The sequence below is a fragment of the Trichoderma reesei genome (genome assembly GCF_000167675.1).
Source record: "Trichoderma reesei QM6a unplaced genomic scaffold TRIREscaffold_13, whole genome shotgun sequence".
Taxonomy (NCBI): Eukaryota; Fungi; Ascomycota; class Sordariomycetes; order Hypocreales; family Hypocreaceae; genus Trichoderma; species Trichoderma reesei.
In genome coordinates, this window is record NW_006711160.1 from 93830 (window position 1) to 109620 (window position 15791).

Genomic DNA, 15791 nt, shown 5'->3' on the forward strand with positions numbered 1-15791 from the left:
TTTCCCATCAGTCGTATCCAGACTCCGTCTCCAGCTGAGTCAGGTTTCAACGCAGTATAACCAGCCGACTTGGCATTCACCCTCCATGAAAGCCTTACGATTCCATTCATCAACTCTCAAGACCTCCGCGATCTCATCTTCGACTCGACTTAGATGTAAAAAAAGAGATAGATTCAGCCTGGAGCTCCATTACGGCTGGCGGCATACTGTAAGCTCTCTCCACGCAACAGCGACGACGATACTTCTTACACAGACACACAGCGGGTGGCAACAATCTCACACAGCTCACCAACGCGCCAGTTTTCATCAACCATGCACGAAACTGTGTTCAAAACGGCGGCAGGCTCCACGCTGCAATACTTCAAGTGCGGCATCGGACCCATCATGATCGTGACGCCTCCCGCCTGGGGTCTGGGGGTGAGCTATCTGCAGGAGGCACTCACGCCGTTGGAGCAATCATTCACGCTGGTTTTTCTCGAGCCACGGGCAAACGGAAAGTCTTCACGCCCTGCCGCGTCTGAAATGACATGCTGGCATATCGCGGACGACGTTGAATCTCTTCGCCAGGAACTAGGGTTGGACAACATTCCTTGCTTGTTGGGTCACTCTGGGGGAGGGACCATTGCTTTATATTACGCCATCAGATATGCGACTAAAGTAAATCGGTTGATCCTTTTGAACCACCGCCTAGATGGCTTCGATGACAGCAAGTCAATGAAGGAAGCCATTGTCGAAAAGGCAAAGAATCCCAAAATGCGCGCTCCCCTCAAGGCTTGGACGACGTCACATGAGAATCTCACCGACGAGGGATTCGCTCAGGTTATTCGATCGTTTCTTCCCATCTACTTTTACAATCCCGACGCTTTTTGCCGATCCAAAGAATTGAGCGGTCTGCAATCTGTCCCTCTGTGGAATTATCAGACGGTCAATGGCGCTGATCGAGAGGTCCATCAGCAAGAGGCGGAACTTGGAAAAGTCACAGCAAAGACGCTCATTATTTCTTGTCGGGCGGATCCAGTGTGCACACCAGCGCAGGCGATGGCGACGCAAAGGGGGATTCGCGGGTCGAAATTGGTGATATATGATGAGTGCGGCCATTTCCCATGGTTGGAAAAGGAAGAGACGTTCAGAGATATAATCGATTTCTGCACTAGCTAGCCTTATCCGAACCGCGACTCTTGTTCTACCTAGTCATTCGGAATGGTATGTAAGGTCTAGTTTTGCAATTCTCAGATGACCATGCTAAAGTATTGGATGGCCACTTCCGAGGTGATGATGTGTGGTGGTGCTTCATTATCATCTGGTCATCTCAAGCAGGACACTAACATGGAGAGCTCTGTTCAATGCTCGGTGACACTCATCGATGCATGTTGATTAACCAAACTGCAATCATATCAGAGCCGCATGATAATCATTGGGATAGGGTAGGTTGATACAAGGTAGCGGTATACATCTTCATTACGCTAAGATCAGTAATTCATCGTATTCTCATCGCTCATGACAGCATAAACTCCGGAATGTCAAAATCAAGCCAGTTCCAATCGTACAGCGCCTGCGACAAGTCGCCCCCTAGCCACTGTGAATCGAGAGATGCACCATCCATAACCGGAGGAGCCTCATCGGACTCAGCAACAACGCCGTCGCCTTGAGAATACTGCTGCGGCTCAGCACGGCTGACTTCATTCAATGGCTCTCCTCGGCTCTTGGCGGCTTCGAATTTCTGCCGGTAGTCCCACAAGGCTTGGATGCCTCCCTGTGCGGATATGTCGTACGAGACATAGTATTCAAAGATGGCAACAGCCTGCTCCCATGCGGTCTTGTTTGGCTCGTGATTCAAGTCCACATTCAGCTCCGGGATCAATGTAGCTGCTAAAAGAGTTGTTGCCGAGCCCATTGTCACTTTTGAGTGTCAGCGAGATTCCATCAGGTACTAGGGGCTGCATGCTGGGTTACCTCGTAACGTGTGCCATGTAGACACACGCCACACGGTGGAGACATGTCTGTAGACCTGGTCAATGACGGTTCGTGCCGTTGCGACACAAAGCTCGTTGACATCGTTCAAAAGGCCCATGGTCAAGCTTGAACTTTGACCAGCCTTTGCTCGCCGTAGCTCCGAGCGTATGGCTTGATTCGCAACTGTCGCGAGCAAGCAAGGGCGAAGAATCGTGAGCCTGACATATAGAGTTCTGAAAAGACATTAGGTAGGTTCAAAGACCGGTATCAGAACAGCATGTCAGCCTACCGTGTCCTCATGATTTGCCCCTGAATCTGGAAGCATTCATCCACAGCATGTGCATGCGCCTCCTGCAGATGACTGGGCAGGCTAACAAGGAGCTCATTCAGCTTTTCACAGTACTTTGGGATCTCGCTGATATATGTCGTCAAGAGCGAAGTCGTGTTCTGCTCTGCCAGGCTTTGGAAAATAAGGTGTAGGTTGTCGGCAATCTCTTTTGGCACGTCAGATAATCGGCGATAGTATTGGAAGAAGTCAAGCTTTGATGGTGTGTCTGGTGGCTGAGATCCTTCACCAACAGCTGCCAGATATTCATCGTCAATCGGTTGCGGTATTGGAACCGTATTGGGCTCGCCCACAACGTTCCACCCAAATGTGAACGATGATATCCTGTCCTCTGGTTAGGAAAGTCCTTTCGAGATATACCATCAAGTGAGGCTAACTTATCCATGATGACCAAAACATGCCATACTCTGCGTCTCATCTCCCGCTCCAACTGGCCCATGGACTCAGGAGCATCTTTGTGAAGCCCAAGCCCATGGGCAACTCTTTGGGCGATTCCAAGTGTGCTCCAGCACCGTGAGGCAAAGGATGTGTACTGCAAGTAGATGATTCTGAGAATAAAAAGCTGCATGATTTCGAACGAGTATGAGTCCAGTGTTTCTGCTGATATCAAGCGGACCGATCTCCTGTACAATGACTCGGCGTCTCGCTTCCTACTGTTGGCAGGGCAGTGTTCCGACCGCTGACAGGCAATAGCCAGGACGATGTTGATTGTGGCAAGTAATAGGATGTCGTTTCCTGTATATTTAGATAGCGAGAACGATTCCGTAGATAGCCATAGTTTGTTGTACTTGTTTATAAACGTTGGCCGATGAAGCACTGGGAAATTGATGTGAGAATATCGCCAGTACGTTTCCAGTAAAGAGTCGGCAAGCTTCTTCTCAGGCAAAAGCAGCGCATCAATGTCCAAACGCACATCATCCGAATTTGCAACTGTAAACCCGATGGGGTCATTGAGAAATGGTTTGCTGGAAGCCGGTTTGCTGGCGGGCGTCGAGGCTTTGCTGCACGGTTCAATCGAGGCAATGACTCGATTGATGAAAGAATGCGTTGAAGGCGGGCCAAACACGGCTTCATCCTGACAAACGCTGACTTTCTCTGCATCAACCTTGTCGTGATGAGGAGCTGCGCTGTTCCTCTTGGCTGTGCTTCCTGCAGAGGTATTCGCCAGAAGAGAATCGCCATCTATGCTATGGACGGGGGTGCTGCTCGAAGCCGAGTTACTTGGAGGCAAGTACGGCTCCTGTCTTCATGTGGCGGCACGTTAGGATTCACTTGATTATGCCAGCCTTGAATTTCAGATCAGAGTGGGCTCACTGGATCGATATGCGTTTCTGCGGTCCAGGACGCTCATTCTCGTAAGCGCACTGTTCAGGACGGCCTCTGCTCAAGCAAGCCAAGCAGGACGGCCGGTTTCCATCGCACTTTGACTTCCGGGCTCGACACGGCTTGCATGAGGTGGGGAGTCTCCTGCGTCTCCGAGGAGGGATTCCCAGCGAGGACCTGAGCGGCTTCTCTTCCATTGTCCGAGGAAGCCGGCTGAGAGTCTTCCGATCCAGGTGCGGCGATACAGTGTGCTTTGCGAGCTTTGAAGCGCGGAGGTATCGCGTAGGAGGAGAAGGGAAGAGTGCAATGTATGAGAGATGATGAGCTTCGAGGAGAATGGCGAGAGACGAACAACAAGGAAGCAAAGCCCGGGCTGGGCTGTGGAGGTGTAGGAGATAAGCCCAGAATCCGATTGGCCGGAAGCCACTTCGCAGGAGATAAGACGCGCTTGTAATTGGTTCGTGATCCTTTGAACGTGTCCATGAAAGCTGATTGGACGGCCTCAGAGTCAGTGAATATCAGTCAGGCGGATATAGCCCTGAGGTATACCGTATCATATTGATATAAAGGGCATGATAAGACCTGGCTTCTTCAGGGACTACCATTTTGCTGTATGCCGAGATCAATCACATGTGCATTCAAGAATGGCCTCTGAAAAGAACATTGAATCGCCATCAGGCGGAATCCAAACGTCCGACGACTGCGACTCGACAGATCTCGGCTCTCAAAACGGACACGCAAACATAGAGAAGACTTCTGGGGAAGACCAGGAGGTCAAGGATGGCGGTTACGGCTGGTGAGATTCCTTGCCTCCTCAAAGACTACCGGCAAGTCGCTTACATACCTATGTATGGCATTCAGGGTGATTGTAGCAGCAGTGTGCCTTATATTGGCACATTCATTTGGAATCAATTCGGTGCGTAACACCATTCAAGTTCAATACATGCTTTGCTAACGATGCCTTGTGTTTAGATGTTTGGCGTTTTCTTGGCCTTCTATCTCAAGTCGAATACTTACCCCGGAGCTACTCCCTTGCAGTTTGCTTTCATCGGAGGTCTTTGCTTCTCCGTCGGTGTGTACCTTACTTGGCTGACACTTTTCTAAGCGCAACGATAACTAATGCATTCCCCAGCTTTCCTCGTCCCCCCGTTCGCGGCCATCTTATCCCGCCGGTTAGGCGTTCGAGCAGCCGTCATCATTGGAGGCGCCTTCATAGCGTATGTCGTCGTCTCTAACTCCTGATAAGCTTTCTGCTGACTTCATTCAGAGGCGCCTACATCGCAGCGTCCTTCTCCAAGACCATTTGGCAACTCATCCTCAGCCAAGGCGTCTGCTACGGCATCGGAATGGGCATCTGTTTTATCGGCACGGCCTCCATAGTGCCCCAGTACTTTACAAAGAACCGATCCTTGGCTGTCGGGATAGCCACAGGAGGGACTGGCTTGGGCGGTCTTGTTTACTCTCTCGCCGCAAATGAGATGATTCATTCACGCCTCGGTATCCAGTGGACGTTCCGAATCATGGCCATCATCTGCTTTGTCGTGATTACGGCAAGTGCTCTGTTCCTCGAAGACCGCAACGAGAAACAAAAGGCTACGGCCAAGGCGATTGAGTGGAAGCTTTTCAAGATGCTCGACTTTTGGCTGTTCCTCGGATGGCTGTGGCTGTCCAGCTTCGGTTATGTCGTCGTCGTCTTTTCTCTTTCCGCCTATGCTCAGGAGGTCGGGTTCACAGCTGAGCAGGGCTCCCTGGTCTCTGCAATGTTCAACCGTATGTATAACGATTCCCGTCTCTCTGGCTACTTGGCGAATGAAACTGAGCAATCCTTCTAGTGTCGACTGGTATTGGCCGCCCAATTATCGGCCTGCTATGTGACAGATTTGGCGAGATTCGCGTGACGACGATAGGCACCTTGATCTCAAGTCTAATCACCTTCTTTCTCTGGATATTTGGAGGCAAGACATATGGAGGTCTAATGGTGTATGGCCTTTTGGGCCTGTTTCCGAGCCTCCTGTGGGCCACGTTCGTGGTCGTGGCCGCCAAAGTCTTTGGTTTGAAAATGATGCCGGCCGGTGAGTGAAAAGAAAGCGCATAAGAGCTGGGTAAAGAGGTGCTGATAATCTGTGTTCAGCTATATCGCTCTCCATCTTGACTCTGTCACTCCCCTATACCTTTGCGGAGGCGATCGGGCTCAGCTTGCGAAAGTCCGGCCCGAATGGGTTTCTGGACGTTCAAATCTTTGCAGGTGTCATGTTTGCCGCATCGACTGTTTGCTGTAAGTTCACGCATTACTGCAGGCTGTACGCTAGCTAACTGATGATGTTCACAGGCCTATTCCTCGCGATGAGAAAGGGGGAGTTGTTCCATAAATGAGTTTTAGCGTTCATGTTTCGAACGACCAAATTGTGGTCAATATCAAATTGCGTATAGACGGACTATCCAGCGTAGCTGAAGCTATTACATGCTTTCGTTCATCTGCTTTATATTCCCGAGGTCGACAACTTGAGGGAAGATTGATGGGTATCATAGACTAGAGGATCATACCAGTATATAAAAATCAACGTTATCAGTACGTTTTATGGCACAATAATGTGGACTGTCTTCAGAAGCCAGCTAAACTCATATGGCGTTTCCTTCAAATAATGTCGATCAAATCAGTCATTCAACTAATGTGTATTGCTTCTTGATACTCTAGATTTCTGGAAACATAGGCATGTCTTTCATATTCTCTGAGAGTCCCTCATATAGGAAGCAGCTCTTCGAAGACGGATCACACGAGAGAAAGTCATCGAGCAACGCAGCCATGCTATGATTTGCACCATCAGTCAGCCGCAACCAATGCTGATTAGTTACCCCCGTATCATTGACCCAAGCATTCGACCCATCAGATCCCGTAATGGTGTTATAGCCACAGTCATTAGCATATTCAAGCATTGGACGGATGCCAATCTTTGAAACCCAATCGAGGCCCAGAATCCCATATAAAGTGGTGATGGGATCCCATGACGGACGAGCAGTAGATCCCCGGCCAACATACCACTGATAAGCGCTCAGAACTGGAGAATCCGGAGGCAACCGGTGGACGAGGTTCTGCCCCGAAAAGATGTTCCCGCCGAGCTCTGAGCCCGAGTACGTGACGCGGACACTCTGCGGCCAATGATGAACAACATATGCCGTGCTTTCAGGATCGGTGCCACCGAAGTTGTACTCCCATCCTGAAGGATATTCTCCGCCCATGATGATCAGTTCGCCGACTTTCGTCGTGGCAAGCTCCGAGCCGGACAAGGGACTGATGTGATCTGCCTCGGATTTCAGAAGATCGGCAAGATTGGTGAGAAGCCCAATGGAGATGATGTGCATGCTTTCATCTTCGGCAGAGCTTAAGATAGTTCGATATAGCTCTACGGGAGTTGGGGTTGAAGTCGATGAGTTGAGCGTTCGAGGCCAGTGATATGCCAACTTACTGGCGTATTCGCCGTACCTGACACGGTCAGAACTCATTCAAGAGCAGAATATCCGACAAGTACTGACAAATAGAAGAAGCTGTCAAAGAATGTGTCATTGGTGATTGGCCGAAAGGCTGCTATCGGAACGTCATTCCCATAGTAAGTGCAGAGTGCCTTGGCTGTCAGCGTCCTCCTCTGTCTTGTTACGGGTTGATACGGCATGTACATACACTTGCAGCCAAGGCTCCGTAATGAGATGGCGTATTGAGAACAATGCCTCTTAGATCGGCCAAGCCATAGTTATGCAGGACATTCGCAATTGCCAAAGCCCCGACATCATCAACGTCGCTGAAGAGATCCGTGTCGATGATGATGGGCTGGCGTTGGTTGGCCGAATCACCGGCAGCCTCTACCGCTCTCACAAGGCTCTCAGCCGTGAGTATCAAGAAAGAAATGAGGCGCATCCTATCCGGTAGCCCCGTTTAGAGGTCAAGTTTGGGGATGGAGGAGAGACGCCCGTTCAAGCCGTGGGCGACGCTACCCCGCATCAGCTGCCAGGTGTTTGTGGAACATGAAGGTTGCATCCCTCATGAAGAGGTGAGGAGATAGGTAACTAATTCCAGTTATCAGCGCATGACTGTGGAAGAAGAAAAGAGGGCCGATACACAGCACTCCAAACTCGTCATTGAGCATTGCATCTGTACGAATATGAAGCGTAAAGCTATCTACCTATACAAGACATATACCTATGAACTGCAGATGAACGCCTCTGACAAGAATAGATGAATATAGCCATTGTGTCACAAAGGGAGTTGGATTTCTCTCCTACTTTGAATTGTACTTTGCTCAAAGATCTTGATCTGCTGCGATGCTGGATAGCATCCTAAAAGAAACCCTCATATCACTGGTGAGGGGTGGTGGCAGGCCGGGATATCCGCATCGCAACTCTCCCCCTTTCGAGTCTCTGATGACGGTGGACGACCGTAGAGTTATACTAAAAGCAGTTCCAAGCTCACAACACCATCTTCCAAACTCACAGCCCCCCGGGCTCAATATCTCCTGTATACATTCGGCATATCTGCTCATATCAGGCTATGGTAGGGTAGTTGCTTTCGCCAAGTCAATGTCGAACTCAGTATATCCAATACCTCTTAACATTCCTCTGCCACTTTTCATTTTAGTTGTTTTCTATGTGCGATATAATCCTCTTTCAGAACATCAGAGTGCAAACAATCTTCAAACAAACGCGCGTATTGACCTCGTCGGTGGCTGGTGGAAAGCTTCTACGGCAAGCCACTTCGGAGTGACAGCGGGCAGACTTGGGATACCGGCTGCGAGGAAGGACCATCTTCTTCAAACTCATCTAGATTTCGCCCTCGTCAAGTATTCAAGATAGTATTTACCTTCACTTAGCCATGGACTTACTGGGAACCTCGACACTTCTCAGCACACAGCTACCAACTTTCGCCATCACGAAATGGCAGCCCAACGACGGGATTCAATGACTTGACTCCATAATCTAGCTAGCGGAGCCACCACGATAGGCTCGGCAAGATGCAGATGGTGCAGATAGATTCGACATGGCTTGAAGCCACAACAAGACCGGATGGCGTCGAAAGAGCCTTGTTAGCGTCCCAAGATCTCGGAGTAACTCTCAACTCTATCTAAAAGAGAACAACGTCTTTGCTGCTAAATTCGCAGATCTAATTCCTTCCCAGAGCTCGGCTGGTTCTCAGAGGCCAAGGGCTTGACACGATTTCTGCAGAGAGAGCTTCGCCAACGTCCTATCAACTACCTGAGAAAAGAAATGTATCTCTTCAATGGCAAGTTAACAAATTCTTCAAATTTCCCAGGCGTATCCGAACGAAGTGGAATTGGTTTCCCGAGCTCGAGATTGGCTTACACACACCACTCACACAGACGCTGAGCTCGCTTGCTTTCATTGTTCTAGAAGGCCAATGAGACGGGACATTGACTTCTCCGTATCGTGAGGATGGTGTCTCCATCGTAGCTGAATCCATGTGCATCCTGTACTCTAGTAAATCTGTGTGTCTGAGCTTGACCAACCGAAAGTCCCAAAAGCAACAAGCATCACCAAACAAAGCTGAATATTCCATCCCTAGCAACACAACGTCCTTCCAGGCGCCACTCCAGCCCCGTTCACCATCAAATCGCCATCTCAAGAAAGCTTAATCCATCCAGACTCGACAACCTCGCAGCCTCAATCACACAGATGGACCCTCTCCGCATTGCTTATTTCCCCAGCTCTTCCATGCTCTTGACCCATTCCGGGGGCTAAGACAATGCACCCCACCGTGGTGTAGAGACATAGCTTCAGCTTGCCAGTTCAAAGACGTGTGAGTTCGTTGTCTTTCAGAAAGGATTGAGAGTTGGGCGTCAACTAGTGACGTTCGCTTTGAATTCAACGGCTGTCTACCTGGATTATCGCCCAAAACCTTCCTACAGCCATAGACTTTCCCGCTTTTGCACTCTCCCCCCTCTTCCTCCAAGGGGGGAAATCGCCCATCTATATAAGCCGTGATTCGACCCATCTCTATTTAGTTTTTGGTTCTGGAACTCAAGAGTATCACACACCATTCAAGAGGAATCTTCTTGCTTCATCTTGTACCGTAACTTCTTTTTCGATACACCATCAGCTTCGTATCACTCAGGCTCTATTAGACTTTAGCCCCCTTTCTCTCTCGTGATAAATCTCCAGTCACCGCAAGCACAATGCGTTTCTCCGAGAAGCTCGGCTTCAAGCGCCCCGACGATGAGGCCGGCGCTTCATGGGTCGCCATCCTCATGGGCTTCTTTGTCGCCTTCGGCGGTGTCCTCTACGGGTACACACATATATATCTCTCTCTCCCTCTGCATCGCACTTTTCACTCCCTCATCTCGCTAACACAGGCCGTCACAGATATGACACTGGCACCATTTCCGGAATCATGGCCATGCCATACTTCAAGGATCTCTTCAGCACGGGATACCGCAACCCCAACGGCGAGCTCGACATCACCGCCACTCAGGAGAGCGCCATCGTCTCCATCCTGTCGGCTGGTACTTTCTTCGGCGCTCTTGCGTCCCCTCTTCTGGCCGACTTCCTGGGCCGCCGCCCTGCCTTGATGATCTCGACTTGGGTCTTCAACCTGGGCGTCGTCCTCCAAACAATCGCAACGGCAATCCCCATGTTCCTGGCTGGTCGCTTCTTTGCCGGCTTCGGCGTCGGTCTCATCTCCGCCTTGAGTAAGTTCGCTTTCCCCCCCCCCCCCCCCCCCCTTTCTCCATCTCTTTTTGTCATCCCCTTCTCAGCTAAACAAAAACATCAATCCAGTCCCCCTGTACCAGTCCGAAACAGCACCCAAATGGATCCGCGGCGCCATCGTCGGCGCCTACCAACTGGCCATCACAATCGGCCTCCTCCTCGCCGCCGTCGTCAACAACGCCACGGCCAAGCGCCACGACTCGGGCAGCTACCGCATCCCCATCGCCGTCCAGTTCGCCTGGTCCCTCGTCCTCTTCGTCGGCATGATCTTCCTGCCCGAGACGCCGCGCTTCCTCGTCCGCTCCGGCAAGCTCGAGAAAGCCAGGGCCGCCCTCTCGCGCATCCGCCGCCTGTCCCCGGAGCACGAGGCTCTCGCCGCCGAGCTCGGCCAGATCCAGGCCAATCTCGAGGCCGAGAGCAGCGTCCGCAAGGCCACGTACGCAGACTGCTTCCGCCGCCCCATGCTCAAGCGCCAGTTCACCGGCATGGCCCTGCAGGCGCTGCAGCAGCTGACGGGCATCAACTTCATCTTCTACTACGGGACGCGGTATTTCCAGAACTCGGGCGTCTCCAGCGGCTTCACCATTGGCATGATCACGGCGGGCATCAACGTCGCCTCCACCATCCCCGGTCTCTTGGCCATTGACCGCTGGGGCCGCCGCCCTCTGCTCCTCCTCGGCGCCGTCGGCATGTGCGTCTCCCAGCTCATCGTCGCCGTGGTCGGCACAGTTTCCACCGGCCAGCGCCCCAACGGAGAAATCTTTGTAAAGTCCCTGGCCGGCCAGCAGGCGGCCGTCGCCTTCGTCTGCATCTTCATCGCCTTCTTCGCCAGCACCTGGGGCCCCCTCGCGTGGGTCGTCACCGGCGAAATCTACCCGCTGGCCACGCGGGCAAAGGCCCTGAGCATGACCACGGCCACAAACTGGCTCTTCAACTGGGCCATTGCCTACTCCACCCCTTACCTCGTCAACTACGGCCCGGGCTACGCCAACCTGCAGTCCAAGATCTTCTTCGTCTGGTTCGGCGCCTGCTTCCTCTGCATCGCCCTTGTCTGGTTCTTCATCTACGAGACCAAGGGCCTTAGCCTGGAGGAGGTCGACGAGCTCTATGCCGAGGTCAAGGTCGCCCGCAAGTCTACCACCTGGAAGCCCACCCCGCGCCTGGAGGCTGCTGGAAGTACCACCAGCGAGGAGTCAAAGGATGAGTCTGGTCCCAAGGAGGCGAGTCCTCATGTTATGGACCAAGGAGTTGAACTTCAAGTGTAAGAGCTTAGGGGACACTGAGAGGAACTCAAACGATGGAGTTGAAGTTGAAGTTGAAGTTGAAGTTGAAGCTGAAGCTGAGATTGAAGCTGAGATTGAAGGTGAAGTTAAAGGTGAAGGAAGATAAAGGCAAAGGCGAAGCCAAAGCCAAAGAGGCATGCGCTCAAGCACGCAGTCCCCTCCAAATGACACAAGTGGTGAGACCAAAGGATGTGTGCCCCTTGTCGGGATTCTCCTGGTTTTCTTTTTCTTTTTTCTTTTTTTTTTTTCCTTGTTCTTATCTTGTTCCGTTATTGTTTGCTTTCACAGACTTGGTGTAATGATACCCCGAAATCTGTTCTAAGGTCGGCTGATTCGATACTCGTTTCTGATTTGCGTTTGTATTTCGTGGCGCCGGGGGTTATCAGCGTCCGGGGCTGGCTTGTGGGCGGCCTTGGGCATTGAAAGTGCGAGAGTTCCTACAGTATTCTTATTGGTCTTTGTATGATTAGTATTCCAAGATAGTAAAGACAAGGAGTGCGAGTTTGTCAGAAGACATCTCTCCAAAGACCCCGTCGATGTTTTCCTGTGAATGACCACGTGTAGGCATGTCACCATCCTTCTGTATCTAAGCATGCCAAAGTCCTCTGTTGTAAAATTATATAGGTAGGTCTATTCAAGGAAGAAACCGTAGGAATGACACCAGCCGCTCCAGAAAAGGCATTTCCAAGCCAGAAGCAAACTTTTCACACAAAAGGCAGAGGATAGGATCACGAGCAGTTGTAGGGACCAGTTTACAGCAGAGTAGATCTTCCAAGGCTAATCCCCTCCTCCACCCACGATGCTCTTCTTCCTGTCCTTGACGCCACCCTCCAGCGTTGCATCCTTGGCACTGTCGTCGACATCCAGGCCCTTGCTCTTCGAATCTTGCTCTTCTCTGGCGGCCTGCTGCGTGGCGTCCGAGTTTTCGTCCTCCGAGTCTGCATACGGATTTGGGCGCACCACCTTGAGCTCGATGACTTCCTTGCTCCTGTCTTCTTCATCGGCCTGATGGTACACTCGTAATCCAATGACGACAACGGCATTCCAGGGGTCTCTTTCAAACTCATCCAGCTCATCTTCAAACTTGAGAGACGGTGGCGTCACAACGGTTGGTTTGTTCAGCTGATTCTTCATATAAGCCTTGACTTGCAGGTCGAGCTCGTGGGAGGAAAGTTCAGAGAGCGAAGACAAACTCGCAAGGTCGCCATCACTCTCGGATTCATAGTATGACGAAGCTGGCTCCCTCCGATCCGTGTCTCCAAACAGCGAAGATGGCTGGAGGACTCTATCTGCCGGAGCAATAGACTTGGGAGCTCTCCTTTTCGCCCTTGAGGCTCCATCATGCGACGGTGGTGATTCCTGATTCTCGTCGACTTCACGGGGCAGGCCGTCGCCGTTGCTATTCGCCTCCGGGAGTGGCCCAGTCTTGTCTGTAGATTCATCGGCCATGTCAGTTTCTTCAGCATCGCCTTTCTTACTCTTGCTTCTCCTCTCGGCGTTCTTTGCCTTTTGTTTCTCCCGTCGCTTCCGTTCCCGTTTCTGTAGCCTAGAGTACTGTTTCTTGTTGAGATGATGATCATCTCTTCGACGGTCAAGGATCCTCTCCTTGATCTGACTTAGTTCCTTGTCTTTGAGGCGCTTCTCGTGGGCTTCCCTGGCAGCCCTCTCCTCCGGTGATTCCATTAGTTTGCCTTTGCTATGTGCGAGGTCGTATGCGAGGCCAATGCGAGTCAGCTTCTCTCGTCGATTCTTGGCATTGTTTCGGACCACCGTTTCCAGAGGCAGCAGCCTGTTGAGACGTGTTGCGTCGATTTTGATGCGAATATCATAGTCACCTGCTTCCAGGTCGAGTTCGACATTGACAGACCGCCTCATGCGGTACGGTGCTTGGCTGCGTACAAGGTAATCCTCGTGGCCGTGTCTGTGAACGCGAAACGCCAGCTCAAACTCATATTGACCTTCAAGCCCTCGATAGTATCTCTGATCGTTCTGGCACAGAACAATCACAACCGGGCCAGGCTTCTCGATACGCAGCGAAAAGTGAGTGTCGTGGTAGTCCAGCATCCAGGGAACATTTACCGTGGTCCAAATCTGAGAGACCTGCCAAGAGTCGTCAAACAGCCGAGTCCTCTCAAAGGCTTGATATTTCTGCAGCAGGTCTTCGTATGCGATCCAAAAGTCGCCATCATCGCCGAAGCGGTGGTCAAGCTTCTCGAGCCATTCGGGAGTCCACTCCTTGGAACCGTCGCCTAGCATACGTTAGCACCCCCCTTTTTTTTTATTTTGCGTACAACAGCTCTGCGTACTCCAGGGTCCTTTCCACTCTCCCTTGCCCCAAGGGTTCTTGAGTCGGAGTAACCGCTTGCCATCAATGTCCACCGCTCGCTGGATGGAGTAGGCATGAAGCTCAAGTATCCCCTTGCGTTCCCCCCAATTCGCATTAGGCCCCCATACTCCAGTACTGCAGCCGAAGAGAAAGTCCTCGTTGACTTTGAGCAGCTCTTCTTTCCAAAAGTATTCCTACATGGACTTGTTAAGAACCAAATATTCCACATGCCCAACGCATCGTCATCAAGCAACGCACCTTGTCGAGAATATCGGCCGTGAAAATCTCAGAGGTGACGCCGCCGGTGAGATCCTCAATGCCCTCGCCTCCGTATCCGCCCTCGATGGCAGCGTAGTCCCCGTGCGCTTTTGCATAGCACTTCTCCAGCAGCGGGAGCCAAGTCTCCTGAGGATGCTGGCACTGAGCAAAGTATAGCGCGCTGCTGTTGGACTGGTACACCTTGCGGTAGGCTTCTTCGGGGTTGATGCGCTCCAATTCGTCAAAGAGAACTCTCTCCCAGTGCTTCTCGTTATAGTCGGACTTGGTGAGATAGAGCTGGATATCGCAGGTGTTAGCAACTCCCTCGCGCAAGCAAGAGCAGGATACGTACAAAGTCGTCCACAATCTCAGAAATCCACTCGCCGTCCCTGTAAAAGACAAACCCATAGACACCAACCTGCTGATCATGAGCCACGCACAATCTCTCAATCAGCCCCTTCTTGTTGCTCAGCGTGCACAGCGCCGACATGAGCCAGCAGTCGCCGTCTCGACCCTGCCTCACGTCATTAGCCGTCGGGCCGTCAATGTAGAACTGCGGCTTGTCAAAGATATCCACGACACGTTTCGCACTGCCCGGCTTAAAGTCCTTGCCGGGGTTCTCGAGGGCGTCAAAGTTGGAGAGGGACTCCAAACAGTCGCGACGGCCCAGCTTCAGGTCGGCCTCGAGGTCAAAGTGCGGATCGCGGTACTTTTTGTTGACTCGGCGGCATTCCCGGACAATCTTTTCCACCTTGGCCCGGCACATAGCCGCCGCGGTTTCGTAGGATGCCTGCGTGGTGGAGGAGGATGAGGCGGCTTTGGCATTCTTCCTGGCGACGCGGGCAGTGTATGGATTCTGCGGCAGCACAGTAGTTGCTGCAGCAATCATCAGCAACGATGAACCCTACCCGACTGACTGGCCCATGGCTCGTCAGCTCAGTCGATAGATGGAGGCGACTCACCCTTGCCCGGCGCCTTGGTCGTAAACTTTGCCCAAAACTCGTCAATCGCCTCCTGCTGCGTCTGCTGCGGCTTCACCACTTTCCGCGAGTGCAGCGTAATGGCATCCTGAGAGCCCATGATGTAACGGTCATCGTGGCCTCTCCTGCGATAGATGCGGTGACGGGAGGGGATGCTGATCCTGGATACGGCGCTGCTGTTGTCGGTGTCGGTGTTGATGAAGGACATGTCGGCAGAGGGGGGTTGAAGCCAGTGTAGCGAGGTGCAGCTGAGGGAAGGAACGAGCAATGTGATTTTATCGAGGACAAGAATGAGCCAGAGGCGGTGATATAGGTATCCTTTTAGGGGTGTAATGCGGTTTCCTATATGAGCTGATGGACTGTGCAACGTGAAGTGTCTCGTCTCAGCTGGTGAGGGGATCCCAATGGCATCAGTAAGGCGAACCGATAGCTGCAAACAGCGATAACCAGCTGTGGTTCACAGAGTAAAGAGAGGAATTAATGTTTTGTCAATGCAAGGTCTTGTCGATTATCTTTCAGGTGAAGATAGGCTTCAGATTCACTCAGCGATGGTCAGAAGCAGAGGGCATCACGGTGCAAAACACCAAGCGCCAATGATCTAGGCAGCCACC

At 51.8% G+C, this 15791-nt stretch overlaps 4 protein-coding genes across 4 annotated transcripts; 2 read left to right on the forward strand and 2 right to left on the reverse strand.

Annotated features, from left to right (window-relative positions):
- Window positions 1-4266: 4266 nt before the first annotated feature.
- Window positions 4267-5935, forward strand: TRIREDRAFT_64314 (uncharacterized protein; the record flags this gene model as incomplete). The annotated part of the gene is made up of 7 exons (XM_006966452.1): window positions 4267-4418; window positions 4484-4538; window positions 4595-4694; window positions 4755-4839; window positions 4890-5392; window positions 5455-5694; window positions 5754-5935. The coding sequence occupies 7 exons, from the start codon at window positions 4267-4269 to the stop codon at window positions 5933-5935; spliced, it is 1317 nt and encodes a 438-aa protein (XP_006966514.1).
- Window positions 5936-6313: 378 nt separating this feature from the next.
- TRIREDRAFT_64274 (uncharacterized protein) lies at window positions 6314-7532 on the reverse strand (the record flags this gene model as incomplete). Its single annotated transcript, XM_006966542.1, has 3 exons — window positions 6314-7103; window positions 7154-7242; window positions 7299-7532. The coding sequence occupies 3 exons, from the start codon at window positions 7530-7532 to the stop codon at window positions 6314-6316; spliced, it is 1113 nt and encodes a 370-aa protein (XP_006966604.1).
- Window positions 7533-9801: 2269 nt separating this feature from the next.
- Window positions 9802-11598, forward strand: TRIREDRAFT_63966 (uncharacterized protein; the record flags this gene model as incomplete). Its single annotated transcript, XM_006966453.1, has 3 exons — window positions 9802-9911; window positions 9989-10314; window positions 10403-11598. The coding sequence occupies 3 exons, from the start codon at window positions 9802-9804 to the stop codon at window positions 11596-11598; spliced, it is 1632 nt and encodes a 543-aa protein (XP_006966515.1).
- A 795-nt stretch (window positions 11599-12393) lies between these two features.
- TRIREDRAFT_64370 (uncharacterized protein) lies at window positions 12394-15280 on the reverse strand (the record flags this gene model as incomplete). The annotated part of the gene is made up of 5 exons (XM_006966543.1): window positions 12394-13865; window positions 13923-14136; window positions 14201-14497; window positions 14553-15076; window positions 15163-15280. 5 exons carry the CDS (start codon window positions 15278-15280, stop codon window positions 12394-12396), a joined length of 2625 nt encoding a protein of 874 aa, XP_006966605.1.
- Between the last annotated feature and the right edge of the window lie 511 nt (window positions 15281-15791).